The sequence below is a fragment of the Ambystoma mexicanum genome, chromosome 2p (genome assembly GCF_040938575.1).
Source record: "Ambystoma mexicanum isolate Mex_15411 chromosome 2p, UKY_AmexF1_1, whole genome shotgun sequence".
Lineage (NCBI taxonomy): Eukaryota > Metazoa > Chordata > Amphibia > Caudata > Ambystomatidae > Ambystoma > Ambystoma mexicanum.
This window is the reverse complement of record NC_090923.1, coordinates 592,614,874-592,635,032: the sequence shown is the minus strand read 5'-3', so window position 1 is coordinate 592,635,032 and position 20,159 is coordinate 592,614,874. Positions and strand designations below refer to the sequence as shown.

The 20,159-nt window shown below is 45.7% G+C and overlaps 1 protein-coding gene across 1 annotated transcript in view; it reads left to right on the top strand.

Moving 5' to 3' along the window:
• The first annotated feature begins 568 nt into the window (after nt 1-568).
• Nucleotides 569-20,159, top strand: part of LOC138566585 (galactosylgalactosylxylosylprotein 3-beta-glucuronosyltransferase 1-like) — a 148,278-nt gene continuing 128,687 nt past the window's right edge. Inside the window, exon 1 of the mRNA XM_069644100.1 lies at nt 569-817. Coding sequence (XP_069500201.1) covers nt 643-817 — 175 coding nt within the window. The 5' untranslated portion in view covers nt 569-642. The remainder of the gene's footprint in view (nt 818-20,159) is intronic.

The following is a 20,159-nucleotide window of genomic DNA, read 5'->3' as shown; positions in this document are numbered from 1 at the left end:
TAGTGTTAGTGCACAGGGGCGGTGGCAGGTTTGGGGGCTTAGGTTACCATAACTGTCGAATTTCGGGGGGTTTTCGGTTTTAATTTGAACCATAAAGGGGAGGTTGAAATTATTTTTTTAGTGAATTGTACAGGTTTTTGGGAGGGCAACTTAACGATAACGTTCCCTCAACAAAGTTTTTTTTGTAGTGAATATATATATATATATCGTGTGTGTGTGTGTGTGTAAGACTGTGAAAGAGCTTCTGCTGGGTTTGAACCTGCAACCTTCAGATCATGCACAGATCTCAGCAGCAAGCTCTTCACTCACTAAGATATGCTAATTCCCTGGGTATTTTACTTACCGGAGTACTTACCCGAGGTACCAGTATCCATCACTTTGACTCAATAGATTTTTTACATTCAGCTACTGGCAGTTTTCCCATGTAACAAGCCCATCCCTTTGGGTGGCACCCAACAACAGTAACAGGACGTCCATTCCCTCATGTGCTGCCTGCCCAACAAAACCTTATTAGTCTAGCTACCATAATTGATGTTGACTTTGCTAGAGTCAACAGCGGAAGAGGTGGCATTGTTCTTCAGTAACTTCAGGAGCAGTGCACCTCGCAGCCTCTCGCTCGCTATAAAGAGCAACCACTTAGCCATGGATGTACCTCGAGGTCGAAAACGTGCAACGGATCCGGCTAAATATGGAAGCATGGTTATCATAATGGTCATGGCCAAGCTCAAGCTGCGCTCCTGCCTCATCACAAGCTGTGCTTTCCTGAGCCTTGTCATCTTGGCCATCAAGGCAAAGAACCTGCTGGCCCTATGGACAGGTGAGCATCATGTCTGCGCGTGATTGAGATCCACCGAGGTATTTACCAACAGCTGTGTTTGGTTACGGGAGCGATTCTTAAACCTTTCCCTGACCTGACCACGTTTACTGAAGTAATAAGAGTTTAGCAAAATTGTGAATTCCTCCCAGCCCTATTACACCTTTTTTTCCGAATGACTTTTACCTGGCTATAATATATGACTATGTATGAAGCTCTGTGACATATATTTTATGTCTTAACAACAAAAATCATACTTGAAGATTTTGCACTCAGTAACATTTTGACCTGTCAATGTATATTTGTGAAGTAGATAACTTCACTTTCAAAAGGGAACCCATTTATTTAATTTGGCAGATTTTTGTACAGTTTCTCAAAAGCACACTCTTAATACAAAGGAAGGACACACATTTTCAGAAAAAAATGACACATTTTAGTAAGCCAAAAAGGGTAGGTGGGGCATTGCAAAAGGAGAAGAAAACACAATGGCGTACATTACGAGTTTGAGAGATTGTTTTCATGAAATAATGATGGTGGCAAACACCGCCCACCCCGCACGGGAGTATTTCTGCAAATCCTGCCTACTCAGAGGTTACCAGTGGCAACAGTAGGATTGTTGGAATACCACTAACGGTATTCCAGCAATACCACTACCGCCAGTGATAAACTCTGAATGCATGTTTTTGTAGATTTGTTTTCTGTCAATTTCCACTTTCATTGGAAATGGACAATTTACTCTGACCACTGATGTACATTTTTGTAATGCACAAATGAGTCCTTTCTGACCATTTCATGCATAACATGGTTAAGGTGCTGAGAAGGGTATCGGAGATGGCCTCCTTTTCACCCTGTTACAATGGCCTGACATTCATACTTTTAAAATTTTTACCTTCACCTCTGGGGTGGAGGTAAAAATAGGCTGAATTTATGCTGAAATACACTGGAGGAATTTACCTCGGACATTATTGACGTTATTCTAGCGGAATAACGTTTGATGCTATACCTCCAAACCCTGAATCCAGCAGACAAATACCATTATGGCCAAACATTTGATGACCCCAATAACTTGCTAAATAGGTAGGTAATCTCCTGATTGTTTCATTGAATAGCAACATTCCTTTCTTTCTCTTGTTACATATGGCACAGAAAACTCTCAAGGACTCATGGAAAGTTCAAGGATTTTTCTTAAAGTTTTCTTTGTGTGCCTTGTGGCTGGCCCTCTCTCTTATCTCCTTTGGAGTCTCCTTGCTAGCCCAGGCGTCTGTATCCACAGTTAGTGCTACCGAACGGAACCCCTATTTTCTAAGCACTGGTCTTCCTAAATGCAGGTTGTCTAAACTCCCTTAGGGACTTTCTGGCTGTCCATATTCTAGCCAGTTAATATTATGATGGGGTTTTGGGGGTTGTGCCTTGCACACACTCTGAAAGAATCAGGTTGGTTCAATCACCCCCACACTTGCCTCACCCCCTCTACTCTCACTATTACTCCCCTCCTCTTGACCCTCCCACTACTCTCCTATCCCCCTGGTGTTTCACTTCTAACTCTCACATCAACCTCTTGATGTTATGTCTCCTCCCATTCTTCTTCACATCACCCCCACTCTGCTGTTACTCTCTTTCCAAACACCACTACTTTCCTCCTCAGCACACTGGCCACCTCTCCTCCCTCTTTCTCTTCATTTCCTTTATTCTCCCCTGACAAGGTTTCTAGACAAGTCTGATCTATGAAAGTCTTGTCAAAACAGGTTCCTCCCTGTTCTTCCAAAACCATCAAGGACGACATTGACACCCCCGCTCCTGCCCTGGCTGACTTCTGCAACCACGTCTTCGCCACTGGAGCCTTCCCTTTCCCCTGAAGCATTCTCTTGTGCACCCTCATCTCAAGAAACCCTCACCCGACCGCTCCTGCCCGGCTAATTATTGCCCGATCTCCATCACTCCTTTCCTGTGTAAACTCCTGGAAAAGTTGGCCATCTCACAGCTTATTCTTCGCACTGAATCTATTGGTTGTCTCTATGACCATCAGTCTGGCTTCAGAGCAGCCAGAAGCATGGAAACTGCTCTCCTGAACATCCGTGAAGACCTGCTCTATAACCTTGATTCTAATCTCCCCCCTGTCCTCATCTTACTTGATCTCTCTTCTGCCTTCTGACTCTGTGCAGTTGTTCAGGCGGGGGGGGCTGACTTCCCACCCCCAACCTGCGGATGCCCTCACACCCTTCCCTGGCACACTACCTACTTCCATTCCCAAGATGCCTGCCAGGTAAGACTGCTTAAGTGGAAGTATATGAATTCTGGTTCGATTCTTTTGGCCTTGATGCCAAATCCTAGGCTGCCCTTTGGATTTCTGTAGCCAGGACCCTGACACCTTGCAAAGCCCAGTGCCCACTATCTTTTTACCTGACTGGGACGGACATCATGGATGCAACCACCGATGGGGAGGAAGGATAGCTCAGGGGCATCAACACGCTTGTTTTGGAAGGAAGACAACGCAGCGCAACACAGGTTCGAATCCTGATCCCGCTCTTAGAAAACCACTTGTTGATATTAAGCGTATTATAAATGAACAAGTATAATTAAAATGATGTGCTTGCAGGCTATTGCTGATCTAGAGGCTCAGGTGACTACCTTGCAGGTAGAGATGAAGTGGAAGATCAACGCCTTCAAGGTGCAGGTTAACCCACTGACTGATAATGATCTGCTGACCCGTCTCCTCTTCTGAGTGCTCTGGTGGGTCCTGTCAATGTTCAATTCCCAGTAACAATTTCTGAGTAGTCATGTGGCGACCACCGGCTCTTTCGTATCTTTTGAATCAATGTTGTTTGCACTTCTTATGCCAGGCCAATGGAAAAAAGGGCATCCCCTTCTCTATCAAGGGTTAGAGGAAGAGTTGAAGGATGCCTGTCCCTAGTGCCCTCGAGGCCTGATATATTCCCAGAGCTCCTTGATTTGTTATTGCAGGTGCACAAATGATGGAGAGGAAAAACGCGAGGCAGAAACTCTTGTTCCGACTGTTGCCTCATCCTGAGAAAGAACGGTAGGTCGGCTGGCTCACAAACCTCTACCTGAACCAGTGCAGCTTGGTGGAGTGTTCCCTCCTCTAACCCAGAAGGAAAGGAACGGGCGCAGGCAGAATTACCTATGCCTTTTATGTGGGAAGTCGGGACATTATGACCGACAATGTCCTCAAAAGATTCCCAGGGCTTCTGGAAATGCAATGATTCGTTCCTAGCCGAGAACATATGCACACGTCTGCATTCTTGAGGTTCTCTTTCCTTAGCTTATACATTACAAATGGTGGTCCCCACATAACTATTCCAGTGGAGTAATAATTCCCAGGAACCGACATGCTGGCTGCTGACATTATGTTCGACTCAGGTGTGACTACTGGCAACTTTATGGACTTATCCTTTGCTACAAAATGGTGATACCCCTTGTGCAAAAGCAAGAGCCAGAGCCAGTTCAAGCAGTAGATGATTCTTCTATGTCTTCGGGCCCTATAGTCTCACGTATGGTTGATATGGTCATGTTTTGTTGTAACGGACACACCAAAAGTCTTTCATATTGTCGATATGAGTATTTGACCTGATCAACGCGGCTCAATTTTGTATCATCCTGAGAATGCCATGGCTCGTAGTCCATAATCTTGTGGAAAAATGGGAACCTAGAACTGTCCTCATCATATTGCAAGGACACATGTTATGCGGTCCCCACAATTGTACGCAGCAGTCAGTATCAGCCTGTGGGCAACCTGCCCAACCCCATGATTCAGTTACAAGTGTAACATTGCAGATTCCCCCAGAATATGTACCCTTCCTAGATGTTTTCAGAAAGAAACAGGTCTGTCTTTTACCACTGCCTTATGATTGTGCTATAGACCTGATACCAGGTGTTAAGATTCCCCGTGGCAAGTGTACGCCCTGACTGAGAAGGAGAATGCTTATCTCAATCAATTTTAGGCAGATTCTCTACAGAATTCCCATATTCGTCATTCCAAGACTCTGGCAGCTTCTCCCTTTTTCTCTGATCCAAACGAAGGGGGTTGGCTCTGGAACTGTATCAACTATTGAGCCCTGAACAGCGTCATGATAAACAACACTTTTCTGTTTTACTGGACCGGGGAGCCTATAATCTGATCCGGGTGCGTCAGGGAGATGAATGGAAAACTGCTTTTTGTCTTACATACAAGTTATATGGGCATCTAATAATGCTATTCTGGCTCTGTAATGTCTCCTGTAACCTTTTGTGAATACCTGGATCGTTTTTGTCATTTATATATGTGATATCTTGATCTACTCAGATACATACACCCAATATGTGAACCATTAGAAGACTGTGCTGGAAATCCTACGCTCACACATCTTTTATTTATTTATTTATTGGAGATTTGTAAGGCGCCTGTACAACAAATGGTGTTTCAGGGTTTTACAAGACAAAAAAGGGGTGGGGGATAGGGAGAAGATAACCATAGCGATCCTACTAGGCCTTGCAACATTCAGATCGTGCAAGTGCAGCAACAGGAAGTGCGAGTGAGAGGGTGGGGGGTATGAAGTGCCAGTATGGCCGAATGCAATGTGGAAGTGTGGGAAGGGAGGGGCAGTGTAAAGAGGAGAGAGTGCAAGTGAAAATGGGGGAGGGGTGTGTGAGGGGTGAGGGAAGAGCACCGTAGGGGCTAGGCAAGTGCTAAGGGAGGCCAGGAGGGTGAGTGCCTGGTGATTACAATGGGTGCCGGGGGAGAGGGACCACATGCTTAGTGCTAGGAGGGGGTACTGGCAGGGGAGGCCTGTTGCGCTTTAGAACTCATAGGGAACCAGGCAGCCAGTCACTGTGGCAGACGGGGGTGTTAGCAGGGGAGGGGGAGAGGGAAGGAAGAAGAGAAAAAAGAGGTTCTTGAGGAGCTTCCAGAATTTATAGAGGTCCGGCTCAAGCCTGAGAGGGGATGGGAGACCATTCCAGAGGAAGGCTGCTGCGGAGGAGAGAGATCTGCCCTCCACTCTCTGTTTAGAGAAGCCTCTGATCTGCAGAGAGTTGGAGCTAGAAGACCAGAGGGCTCTAGCAGGGATGTATTTAGGGAGAGAGAGAGTTGGATGTAGCGGGAACCCAGGCCCCAGAAAGCCTTGTGAGTGATACAAAGGTTCTTGAACTTGATCATGGCAGCAACTGGGAGCCAGTGGCGAGATTTTAGGACTTGAGAGATGCATTCCCTGGGCTTGAGGCCAAGGATACGTCTCACAGTCCTATTCTGGATTAGTTGAAGGGGGCGAAGGGAAGATAAAGAAAGATTGAGGAAGAGGCTGTTGCAGTAGCCAGCCTAGAGAGGACATGCAGTCTGGAGATGTTGAGCTTCTGGGGGAAGGTGAGGAAAGGGAGAATGCCTCTGAGGAGGTGCAGCTAAAAGTGGGCCTTTTTGGCAAGGTTAGCAATGTGAGGAGAGGGGCAGCTCATCCATAATGGACATGGGGATGCCAATCTGCCAAAAGCCCTGCCCATTACAGAGGAGCTGGCTGCCATTTGACAGTTTCAGTTGCCCAATACGCATGTCCAATGGACCTTGACAGGTTGGGGCATTTTGCTTCCTCAGCCTTGCATGGCCCATTGGGGATGCAGTCTCGGCAACTGCATATTTTAATGTGTAATGGTGTGCTCCTTTGCCTACCCTCAAATCCAAACAGATTAGGGTGCTACTTCAGAAGTGCTCTGCCTCCTGTGCACATGTGCAGGAACCGGGAAGCACTCTTTTCTTCCTGGTTCCTGTTTGTGCTGTGTCAGGCAGAGCACTTTCAGGAAGTGGGAAGAAGGACTTACATTAAAGTGTGTGCAGTAATATGTATGTGTTATACACGTGTATTGAGTGAGTGTATGATGATGGATGCGCATGTAAATGAGTGAGTGCATGGTGTATGAGAACACTTGTGAATGAGCTAGTGAATGCTACCTGTGAATGAGCGCATGGATGTTGGGTGCTTGTGTTTGCTTGGCAGGGGAATTGATTCTGTTGTGAGAATAGGGGTTTGGCGGTTATGGGATAGTAGGAAGCATGGTGCAGCATTGATTGCTGGGCAACTATGATAAAGCAAGCATGATAAGTGTTATTATGTGGCTAGACTGGCATTTTAATGTAGCAAGTCTAGCAATTGCTTTCTGTGGCATGACATTTTTTACTGGGCATCTTGGATAAAGCAAGCATGATAAGTGTTATTATGTGCTAGACTGGCATTTTGGTGCGGTGAGTCTAGATATTTCTTTGGCATGGCATTGTATTTACTGGGGATCTGTAATACAGCAAGCATAATAACTGTTATTACCTGGCTAGACTGGCATTTTGGTGCAGCCAGTCTAGCCTTTTCTTACTGTGACATGACATTTTGCAGTGGGCTTCTTTGATAAAGCATGCATGATAAGTGTTATTATCTGGCTGGACTGGCATTTTGGTACACTCAATATAGCATGGCATTTTTTACTGGGCAGCTATAATAAAACAAGCATGGTAAGTTTTATTATGTGGCTAGACTGGCATTTTGGTGCAGTCATTCTAGCTATTTCTTTGGCATGCCATTTTGTACTGGGCCTCTATGATAAAGCAAGAATTATATGTTATTATGTGGCTAGACTGGCGTTTTGGAGCACCTAGTTTGAACATATTGTTATACTGTGGCATGGGATTTTTAATGGCAAAGCAAACAGGAGAATGTTCTTCCTTGGGGATACAGGCATATATTTGCAGACCCATTGTGAACATGTTCTCTTATAGTATAATTACCTGCATTATGCAAGAAGCAAACATGAGTACATTCTTATACGGGAATACCGGCATATATTGCTGCAGCCACCATGGAAAGGTATCAGCACCGCCAGTGTGAACATGTTTTTATACAGGCATATATTGTGGGCGAAAGCATTATCAAAATGATTTGGGAAATGCTCCTGTCCACTGTTGGTGACTTACATCTATTGGAGTGTTCATGAGTTAACCCATAAAAACCAATTGCAAACTGTCTGGCTTTTTATCCAATTTTTCACTTAAATTGTGCTGAGAAATTTACAATTTGAATCCATTATTCAACAATGTTTCTCAGGGAGAAAACCATCCGAGTTCTCCTTGGTTGGTTCAGGCTCCCTCTCTACGCCCTATCCCTCTGGCATATCTGCAGGAAATATTTATGCCCCACCAATTAAAAAAATCACCAACCACCATTGCCTTTATGACAAGCTGGAAGATTGTACTTACATAGGAGGGTCAACTCCTACTTCCACTGGTGGTTGGGGTAAGATACATGCACATACACATATGGGTTCCACCGTGGGGAAATCTTTGTTTACACTTATTTATGAATCAAAGTTTATAGGTACAGGTATCACAACAGACATCCCATGGAGCATTTCTGGCATGATACTCCAAAAGAACAAATACTGTGAGCGATTACTGGTTCGAATGAGCCATTATTTATTTTAGTCCAATTTATTATTTTGGTCAAAAAGGAAACAATTTCAAATGCATGTGACTAGCAAAATGCGGTTTGTGTCTATTTGACATCAAACATTTCACCTAATCACATTTGATCACATTTATTTGACATTCTTTTCGGGTCTAAAGTGCTGGGGGAGACCCCCCAGAACCCCCACACTTCCCCTCAACCTGATATATACCCTTACCTACCCCCATATATATATTTAATTACATTTGACTGGAAAAAAAGGTGTAACAAATTTGATCAAATGTTTTAGGTCAATTGTGTTTAGGTCAATTATGCTAATACTGCAAAATACAACAGCAAATCAGACATCACCAACAGTTAGTCTATGTGACACTATATAGGTTTCCACTGAGGCATTTTCTTATATACAGGAATATCCCCTGGGACAGTACCTTAGAAAAGGTCATAAATGCTGCAAGGGATTGGATAAAAATGTCTGCAGGGTGTAATACAAAAACAAAGCACGGTAAAAAATGAATGTTAAAGAAAAATGTTCATAGACTTTGAGAACCATATGTGTAGACAGAACCATTTACTCCATGGTTAATACATAATGTGTCTCTTCTAGCTTGGAAACTCCAAAGTTCAAAAGTGTATTCCTCTAGGCTGAAGTCCGCCTTATATGAAGACTTCAGACTCCTGAAGTCTATGTTCCTAGGTTGGGGTCTGCCAATGTGTTAGTTAACATCTAAATGATCTGTGACTGGAATCTCACAATGTGTTCAAGGAAATCCCTGATTGGGCATGTTTCGGCGTGGAAACTTCCAGGTCAGCTCACCTTCGTCAGGGCATCTTCCTGGACCCTGTGGACAGTATATGTGTTTTACTCACAGGCCAGAAATGCACTGAGTATCATTCTTGAAGGGCCTTAATGGCTGTAGTGAAAACATACCTAATATTGAAGGGGAAGTAAAGAACTCCAGTGTGCACCTCCCTGGCCAGTAGGGCGGCCGCAGGTGGAGGGGCAGTCAACACTCATATTTTGAATGAACAGAGCCGGGTAGTAAGCCGGAAAAACAGGGGTTGGATAGGCTCAAAGATCTGTAAGAGAAATATGAATCATGTTTTGTACAGGTGGGTGACTCGTTAGGGCAAATGTAGTCATGGTACTTCTTAACTTAGCTCCACTGTGTTACGCGGGTGGGACCACCCTGTCTCGATGGGCATGCATCCCATTCGTGGTGGTGGCGAAAATAGTGGATGCGCCTGAGCACCAGAGCTAAAAAAACTGCACGTTAGTATGTGGATTGTGCAAAATCTGCACGAGTAGCCATTGCATGAACTGTGAGGATCGAGGTCTCATGGGCGCACCTCCGCTCCCTATAAATATCCACAAATGTGGCATGCAGTTTGTGCATAGATTCTCATGTATGGTCATGCAGGTCGACACGTACCTCTAGTTCACCCTTTCTTCTGTGTTGGAACACTCTCATTTCATCGGTGTGTTCCTACGGAAGGCCGGGCTCCTGGGTAATCGAAACGTATCCATCTAGGCAGAGAAGAGAAGTCTGTGTCAGGAAATCATGTCCCTTTAATGGCAGAAGTAGTAGGCATATGGCACTGTTGCTCAGCTGTAGTTTTGTTCTTACCAGGAGAGCGAGTCCACACTGATCGATACTTGCGAGTATACAGCGTTGTCAAGGATGCTGTTTCTCTAGACGTGCATTATATTGTGCAAGTTGAAGGGCAGTGTAACTGTGTCAATGCGTCGTCATGATGGGGACCAGTTACACTACTACGTGAGAGGTCTGCCAAGGCAGTCTACGTCCACAGTGGGCAGAGACGGCTGTATTGATTGGGCTACATCACGTGTGTCTAAGGCGTCCCTTTGTTATGGGAAGAAGTGTTCATTTGAGAGGTTCTATTCCCGAATATGTGTAGGCTGCCAATAACTAGGAATTCATGTAGGAAGCCGAAAGTAATGCAGTAGACAAGCTGGAAGATTGTACCTTCCACGCCCCGCCCATTGGGTTCTTAGACTTTATCATCTTTCAGTCAGAGGAAGCCATGGACCCTAGTAAAACAAACGCTATCACTAACTGGCTACTTCCTAGATCTCTGAAGGAAATCCAGAGTTTTATCAGTTTCGCTACTTTCCTTTGCCGTTCATCCACTGTCTTTATTGTCTGATGACACCCTTCATTTGCTAGACCTGGCTAGGTGTCCTTTATGAATGAGACCGAGAATTACAACAAGACCTTGAGGGATTGAAACCTGCCTTTCTCACAGCCCCTGTGCCTTTCCCGGTGGCAGTGGATGCTTCTGGGTTAACACTAGGGGTTATATTGTCCCAGTGTGTCTCCGTACTCATGAATTACGACATATGGCCTTCTATTCCCATTGCTTAGCACCATCACAGAGTGGGAATTGGTGTCCATGAAGGCTGCTTTCTTGAAATGGAGCATCTGTTAATTGTTTGCTCCTTGAAGTGTTTGAATGCACAACAGGCCTTATGGCATCTCATCTTTTCGCTCTTTGACATCCGAATCCAAATTAGGTAAGGTCCTAAATATGGTAGAGCGGATGCATTGCACCAAGTGCCTCCGCACCTCGACAAAGAATGCAGTTCATAACCCACTGCTGCCTCCTCACACGTCTGTTCCCGTTGTGTTTGTGTTCTCAAGGGAACCCATCCTGGCAGTTCTGAAAACTTAGCCAGAAATAAGGGTCTCTCACATGGCTGCACTCTTAAGCAGCCTGGCCTCTGTTTCAAGAACAACATATTTAGCATCCATAGAGTGCCTGTTCAACAACAAGTATAGTTCTGGTGTCATGACACCAAGCTGGTGGGCTTTGCCCGGCAGGCCAATAGTCTCCAACTTGAACAAAGATAGTTTTGGTAGCCCTCTTTCCACCCAGCTATATAAGCTTATGTACGTGCCTTTCTCAGTTGTGCTCAGGCGAAGAATAGCACCACCAAGTCTGAAGGCTTGTAGCAACTGCTTCCAGTTCCTCTTGTCCCTTGGCACACTGTGAGCATGGACCTCATTGTCAGGCTTCCCCGTGTGCAGGGTTGGTGCAGGATCCTAATGGTGGTGGACTCCCTTACTAAGGTGACTCCTTTACTACTTTGTCAGGGGATACCCACAGCTTTGACACTGGTGGACCTGTCCTTCGGGTTTATTTTCATATCCTTGGTCTCCCTTCGAACATGGTATCGGACCAGGGGAGACACTATAGTCCTCCTTTTGGCACAGTCTCATTAAACGGCTTGGTTGGAATATCAATTTCTCTTGCAGTTATCACCCTCAGACTGGTGGGCAAATGGAGATGGTCCACCAAATCCTGGAACAGTATCTGTATTGTTTCTGTCTCCAAACACATAAATCGTGGTTGCCTCTGTTGAATGCTGCAGAATGTACACATGGCAAGTGTTAGGGGAGTTTTTCTACAGTCCAACTTGGAGGTCAGACTTTAGTAAGCTATCGCATTGATTTATGGATCCCCAACTCTTAGTGTCAGTCTGTACTAACTCAGGACCTTGGTAGAGTGGCAGAGCAGTCAGGCTTATCTTAAGAGGAGGTGAACCCAGTGAGTGAAGCGCATCAAAGAAACACTTACACATAAATGCATATTAAAATAAAAATGTATTATATCTACACAAGAGTCACAGTTAAATACTTAGCACAATAAACCATCACACATAGATATACTTTTCAATACTTTCAAATTGTCACTTCTTAGCAGGTAGTTGCTGAAAGCATACAATTGTTATAGGAGTTTGACAGTTCTATCAGTAATATAGCACACCCACAAAATAATACAGTAATTTTATTTACTCTGCATACACATATAAGGTAGTGATTATATGTGAGGAAAACTGTTGGTTGGTGTTATCCTAGTAGAGCTTCAGGTTCTAGAGGCAGTTTTGCAGCACAGCAAGTCTTGTAAAATCAAAAACCCAACCCTAGCTAAAAGGTAGTTCGTATCGGTTTAAAGTCTTGCTAACCAGACGAAATCAAAAGTTTGTTTGGATACTTTCTAGTCTCTAGGAAGGAAGATACAAGAAGGTTTAACCAACATTGCAGACCATGTTAAAGGACTTTCTAAAGGGACACAAGCAGCGGCTTCATTCTGAGGTAAGAGGGGTTCTCATGGACACTGCTGTGTGCACTCCAATGCTCTGGAGTGACTTTCTGGAATCAGGTAAGCAATACCGTTTTCCCTTCTGTACCTTTGGTTAGAAGAAAATGTTCGTGCTGGATACTCTGCGATGTTGCAGTTCTGGAGCCGACCTCCAGACTCCTTGGTATGATGACTGAAGGCAGGACAATGGACGGGGTCTCTCAGCAGCAGTCTCGAGGGAGGACCTCGGGCACGACTTTCAGCAACTTCTTGCTTCACTCTACAGTTTTGGCACCTTTTCAGCAGCACCAACAAAGGACGCGATTCTCCAGGTCAATCTTCTTCACTTCCTGCAGTCCCACACTCTGATCAGGTGCTCTGGGCAAGTTCAATCGGATCTCTGGAGTGTCCTTGAGGGCTCAGCAAAGATTTAGATGGATTCCACAACAATGCATTCGAAATGGGCAGCAGGTCTCCTGGTATTGGGGTTTCACAGCTCTGGAAACCCACAGGACCTCGGGAGATGGCTCAAATCGAATTTCGTCTTGGGACTGGTTACTCTCACCAGCCAAAGGGAAGGAGTTGTCCTCTGTCGCACAGAAAACGGGGTCAGGACAGTAGTGGTCGCTTCACAGTGTTGCAAAGGGTCTGCAGGCGTCTGGTCGTTTTCTTCTTCGGTTACTTCAGCTTCCAGTGGTCGACTTGCTTTTCACTCCAGGAGCCCCACCTTTTACACAGTTCAGCACAAACCCCTCTGCAATCTCTCTCAGCAAGTTACAGAAAGGGGCGTTTGGCTGTCGAATCATTACAGCCAGACCCACACTGGGACCTGGTTCTATTCAGGCATTCTGGCAGACAAAGGACAGAGGCATGGAAAACTCTCCCCCGCTTCCTGCCTGCCCAGACTCTCTGGAGCCTAGGCGGGGACACCCAAGGGTTCCCGGCAAAGGCAAAATACACATACTGATCTCCCCCTTCCAGAATGATAGAAGAAGGGCAAACAAAGGACAACCACACAAGTAATGGCGGAAAAAAGAAGGAAGGCTCCAAGTTGGTACTTGGGTGCCCCTATTGTGTACTACCGAGACTATGGACATAGCCTGCGGTCCAAAAATTACTCAATACTTGGTAGAACACGCACACTGCCACCAGCCGTAACTAGGAGGTTGTCTATGTGACTAAAAAGTCACAGGAGCAGAGAGAAGGGGGATTCTAAGTATCCCTTTGGCACTCCACATAAGGTGGTGTGTGCCAGTCACTCAGACTATAATGTTTTAGGAGCGATACTATCCTTAAGAACTGTAGTTACTTGAGGATAAGAAAAACAATCTCAAAGGTGGACCCTCGGGGTCCTCAACAACACTGCCCATAAGGAGCTGTGTGCTGCAATAGTAAAATACAGATGCCTTTAAGAGCTATGGAGCAAAATAGACTCCTTAGTACAGATTGAATACAAAGAATAGAGTTCCGAAAGACAGAGCCCACACTAATTAATGAGTGGAAAAAGCTCCAGTCATTCAGGATTAAAGAAAAAGCAAAAAGTGCTGGGGGTCGCGCTAGGAGAGGGGATGAAGCATGAAAATGATACATCTGCCTAGCACTCATCCCCCACAGACCAGGGACAGGAGGATCTAATCCACTCCTGGATGGCTCTCTTGATCCAGTCGGTCATACTTTCTGTAGAGACGGTCAGCATTCTTATCTTGGGTACCTGACCTGTGCTCAATAGTGAAGTCAAAGCTTTGTAGGCTTATCGACCACCTGAGCAATTTCAGGTTTTCTCCTTTCACCTGCATCAGCCACCTTAAGGGTTGGTGGTCAGTTTGAATCTAGAAAGTAGTTCCATAGAGGTATGGTCTGAATTTCTTCAGTGCCCACACAATAGAAAAATATTCATGTTCAATAGTGGCCCACATGGTTTACTAATAAAGCAGATGGGGTGCTCCCTGCCTTTGCTATTAAATTGACTCAAGACTGCTCCTATCCCTGTGTTGGAAGCATCAGTTTGGCCTAAGAAGGCCTGAGTATAGTCTGGAGCTCTCAGCACTGAAGCTTTACAGAGGGCATCTTTCAGCCCATGGAAAGCTTTTTCACAGCCCTCATTCAGCTTGACCTTTTTAGAGTACTTGGGAGAAGATATGGTAGTTCAAGGAGAAGCTATGGTCCCATAGCTCTCAATGAAGTACCTGTAATAACCAATAAGTCCTAAGAAGGCTCTTACTTGAGTTTGAGTAGTTGGAGTGGCCCAGCCTTGTACAGCCTGTACTTTGCTGGGTAAGGGTGCAGAGTCCCACAAGGCGCAAGTCTGTCACCCATTCTACTCAACCTATACATTAGACCTTTGTGCTCTCTGCTGGAGGACCTGGGTGTACGCAGACGATACTCAGTTAGTTATACAAACTACTGGTGACTATGCCGCAGATTCCGAAATCCTTTCTAATATCTACAATCAAATTGAATCCTGGATGTCGGCAAAGTGGCTCTGTCTTAATGGCAGTAAAACAGAGTTACTAATTTTCGGGGCTAAACAATCCAAAGCCAAACTGAGTTTGGATTTCTCAAGCTAACATTCTAACTAACATCATTCCGGTAAAGAACAAAGTAAACACCCTTGGTACCCAGCTGGAGGCCTCTTTATGTTTATATGCATACGCCAACCAGCTGAGTAAAAATTGCAACTGCTACCTTTGCCTCATTAAGAACATACGTCCCTACATCACTGAAAACCACTGTGCCATTATTGCACGAGCTACCATCCTTTTGAGACTCGACTACTGTAACTCACTCCTGATTGGAGCCTCAGTCCTCAATATGAAAAATTGCCAAGTGCTGCAAAACAACACAGTACGTGTTGTCAAGAAGATTACAAAATGTGAAAATATCTCTAACCATAGACAGAATGTACACTGGCTGATGATTCAGGAGCATATCAACTTTAAAGTAGGAACAGTGGCCCATAAAAGCATCTATGGATCCGCTCCAGCCTATCTCAACTCATTAATACCCCAGTATTATCCATCTAGAGCCTTGAGATCATCTAACAAAACACAGATAATTAGCTTGAATTACAGGTGTGCAAGTTGTATGGGAAGAGCCTTCCCAGTAAAAGCAGCTAGCCTCTAGAAGTCCCAGCCTATTGCTGTTAGTGCAGAACCCGAGCTAAGAGCTTTCAGGAAATCTCTAAAAACTCTGCTTTTCAAGTAACCACCTTCTCACTTGCATAGAAACTTCTTTGTCCCATCTCTTTATGTTTGTATTTTTGTGTGCAAATGTCTTGCACCCTGATGCCTGTGGTTTCCCGGCTCTTTAGATATAAATAAATGAATAAAATAAGGGCTGAATCTTCCCTCGTCCTACCTCATGACCAAGGTAGACAACTTTACTCTGACCAGCTTGGCACTTACTGGCTTTGATGGTCAGAATTGCCTGTTGAAGGGCCTGCAACACATGTCCCAGGTAGTCAAGATGTTCTTCCCTGGTAGGGCTGAAAACTACAATGTCATCCAAGTATGCAATGCAGAAGTTCTCTAACCCATTCAAAACATGTTTAACCATAACTGCCTACTAAACATGCGCCCGCAAGCCTCCGGGCAAGGTGCGCAATACAAATAAATAAATACAAATACAAATACAATCTCTGGAATGTGGCAGGTGCATTCTTTAAGCCAAAGGGCATGACCTTAACTGGTACAAGCCTTCTGGAATTGAGAATGCTGTCTTCTCCTTGGACTGGTCAGTCATGGCCATCTGCCAATAACCACTTCTCAGGTTAAAAGTAATGAGGAATCTTTCCGAACCCAGCTTATACACCAGTTCATCTGTCATGAGCAAGGGATGGGCATCCGTCTTGGTAACTGCATTTAATGCCCTATAGTCCACACAGAATCTAAGTTCCTTAGTTCCTGCCTTTGGTACTAACACTGCTGGGCTAGCCCATGGGCTTGTGGGATATTCAATCCCTCCAAGGTCAATCATCTTCTTGCCCTCCTCCTTTATGTGATTCCACACATTATCTGACATTCTGTAGCCCCTGCTTTTAATAGGTACACCATAGCCAGTGTCAATGTCATGTTGGCCCCAAGGGGTCAAGCCTGGTGTAAGTGAGAACAGAGGGGCAAAGTGAGTTAACAAATCTTTGCACTCCTGCTGTTGCTGCATTGTCAGATTAGTAGTGAGTTTTAACCCTTCTACTGACCCATCTGAAGGGTGTCCCTTTAGAGGATTTGGAAGAGGATCACTCTCCTCCTCTTCTTGATCAGAAGGTAAGAGCAAAGCTCCTATCTCTGGTCTGGAAACATAGGTGTTGTAACGCTCACCTGGTTCCCACGGAGGCGCAGGTCTAGTCTGGATTGCTGTGGCCTCTTCAACCGTGATGTGCAGAGCCTGGAACACCGATTGAACTGGTTCCCCAAATCTTGCTTGACTGGCCCGTAGGAATATCCTTCTGCAGATGAGAAAGGGAATTAACTGTCTGAAGAATAGTGTGCTTGATTCCCCCCTTGTTCCCCTTCGTTCTCCTCTAACTTCCTCCTCCAAACCCCCGGTTTAAGCTCACCTTATAGTTTGGAAGGATGAACTCTCCATCCTGCGTCTGGTGCAGGGGCGCACGTTAGTCCAGTTACTTCACTGGTTTTCAGAATGGTGCTGGCAAAATCCTCTTGACTTTTCTGAGCGAAACGCCGTAAGTATGAAGATTCAAAAGTTCAAGAGTGAGCCCCCTTTTATGTTGTCTTCCTAACTTGTTATCTGTCCTTTATTTCAGATGCAGAATGAAGACGATGCGTTGAAGGGGTTAATTGCCGATGGTAAACTCAGGTGAGTTAGTGAGGGCGATTCTTCTAAATGTCTTTATCATTTCCCAATAATGTCTTTTGTCCTTTCCCCATAGGGGCTGGGGTGCGGTACCTGCCAACGGAGCGGCGCCGACCCGAAATATGGGATGACACCAAGAAAAGCTGGTAAGTATTATGGCTGTAAATTAGGCTTTCCTCCGGTGTTCCCTTTGCTCACCTTTTGTCTCTTCTTCTCTCCCCTAGGCGCAGAGATGTGGCGACATGTGCTGACAGCCGCGATGGAGCCGGGAGATGTCTCGAGGACAGGTGAGTGAAGAGCGCGCTGCAGCGAGCAACGCAATGCTTTTAAATGGAAGTCCTTCTTCAGGGATGCTTGAGTGAAGATTCCGGATGCAGGAAAGAAGTTTGTTCGTGGTTTTCACCTTTCTCTTCTCTTCTTTCCTAACAGGAGTTCCAGGTTCGAGGGGGGCGTGGCTGGAGTCCAGGAGCAGGAGCAGACACGGTGAGCGTTCAGCTGCTGGAATGCAGAACAACGCGATGCATGAGCTGCTGTCTGGGCGTGGCTTAAATAGCCTCCAAAGAAGTCCCAGGTATGTATCCTTCCCCAACTAGGTATGTATCCTTCCCTGGCCACGCCCGAGTGAAAAAATAGTCCCTATGAAAAAATAGTCCCTTTCAGGTCTCAGGGAGGCCTGAAGCGTGCAGCATGCTCTGCATCAGGTAAGTGCACCAAACACCTCCCTTTATGAGCCTGGCGCCTATGGCGCCAGGACTGATGTCCAACATGAGCCTGGCGCCAAAGGCGCCAGGACTGAGTCCAAAGAGCCCCTATATGGGGCCGCTGGGCTTTTACCCGAGGGCATGATGCCTGCTTCCGGGGGTGCTGGGCCTGGCCTGGTGCTCCGGGGGCAGGCATCATGACAGGTGTTCAGACTGTTGGTATGAAAGACCCCAGGGGCCACCTTGGTGTTGCCCAAGTCTACCAAATAGTTGACCTCTCCAAGTTGTCCCACAACTTAGAAGGATCCTGTCCATTTATTCTGTAAGAACCTTTGTCTTACTGGAACCATTATGAGAACTTGTTGGTCTGGAGTAAACTCCACCATGTTTGCCTTCTGGTCATGCCAATGCTTGACCAGAGCTTGATCAGCTTTCAAATTCTCAGAAGCCTCTGTCACCATCTATGCCTTTTTCTGTCTGATGCCTAATACATAGTCAGTAATCCTTACTGGCTTGAGGGAAGGAGCACTCTTCAGACCCTCCTTGATCAGGGCCAAAGGGCTTCTGACAGGATAACCATGAAGTAACTCAAACGGGCTAATGCCCACTCCAGCTTGAGGAACCTCTCTATAGTCAAAAAGAATTTATGGCAGAAGATCGTCCCACTTTCTTCTAAGTGGTTCTTCCAAAGCTCCAATCATGCTCTTCTTGTCTACCAATGTAGTAGACTATGTGCTGGGTTTAAGGAAGAAAATGGTCCTACTAATGGCTCAGGCCAGTGATACGTTGAAGTCATGGCCAGGCTCTGGTAAAACATTGGTATGACCAGAAGGCTTCACATATTCACTTCACCCCAGGCCAAGAAGTCCTGATCATGAATGCTATAAGGCCCAGAGCCCTACAGGACAAATGGTCAGGCCCTTGCACAGTTGTGGACCAGCTGGGGGAGGTATACTATTTAGTGGACCTTAGGAGACCTGGTCAGGCCTCCAAAGTGTTCCACATACATAGGCTGAAGGCTTTCATCCCTAGGGTTGAAATATCAGCACTACATTTGGCATCAGACAGAGAAGAAGAGGAATCTGAACCTTTGCCTGACTTGTGCCAAGGTAGCCCTTCATATGGCTCCATTGAGGGTGTCCATGTGGCCCCTCACCTGATTCCTACCCAGCAAGAGGAAGTAAGACCTTTGCTTAGGCATTTCTCCTCCTTGTTCACACTAGCTCTTGGTTTGACACCTTGGTGCAAACACGAAATTGACACGAGGGACAGCGTACCTACCAAAAGGAGGGGGTACAGGATATCAGATAAGGTGAAATCTTACATCAAGACGGAGGTCAACAAGATGTTAGGTCTTGGGGCAGGTACCTCTGAACTGATGTTCTGTGTGGACTACAGGGCTCTGAATGCTGTCAACAGGACAGATGCTCACCCCATTCCTAGAACAGATGAGCTGGTGGATATCTTGGGTGCCACCAAGTACCTCAGCACATTTGACCTCACTGCTCGGTATTGGCATGGAGAAGACAGCATTCTCAAAACCAGAGGGTCTTTACCAGTTCATGTTAATGCCCTTTGGATTAAAGAATGCACCTGCTACTTTTCAAAGGCTTATGAATCATGTCCTTAATGGGTTGGAAGAATTCTGCTTAGCATATCTGGATGATATAGCAGTCTTCAGTGCCACCTGGGAATTACATGTGAAACACCTGGGAATAGTATTATACTTGACCATAAAGGCCAGTAAGTGCCACAATGGATGTGGATCTGTGGTCTACCTTGGACATGAAAGTAGGTGGAGGGAGGTTTAGGCCTCTACCCAGCAAAGTACAAGCATTACAAGACTGACCTACGCCCACTACACAAACTCAGGTGAGAGCCTTCTTAGGTCTTTCTGGGTACTGTTGAAACTTCATGGCAGACTATGGCCCCATAGCTAACTAACTGCTCTCACAACTCCAAAGAAACCCAAGAAGGTCTCTTGGTCTGAGGAGTGTGAGAAGGCCTTCAATGGCTTAAAAGCCCCCTGTGCCAGGCCCCGGTCCTCAGTGACTCTGACTACAAACATGCTTTTATTGTGCAGATGCCTCTGACACTGGGATAGGTGCTGTACTATCACAGATAGATGAGAAAGGCAAGGAACACCCTATTGGATTTATCAGTAGCCAGTTTAAGGACAGAGAGCTCAGGTGGTCCACTGTAGAGAAATAATGTTTCTGTCGTGTGGGCCCTAAGGATGCTGAGGCCCTACCTCTATGGGACCCACTTCACTGTGCAAACTGACCATAGGCC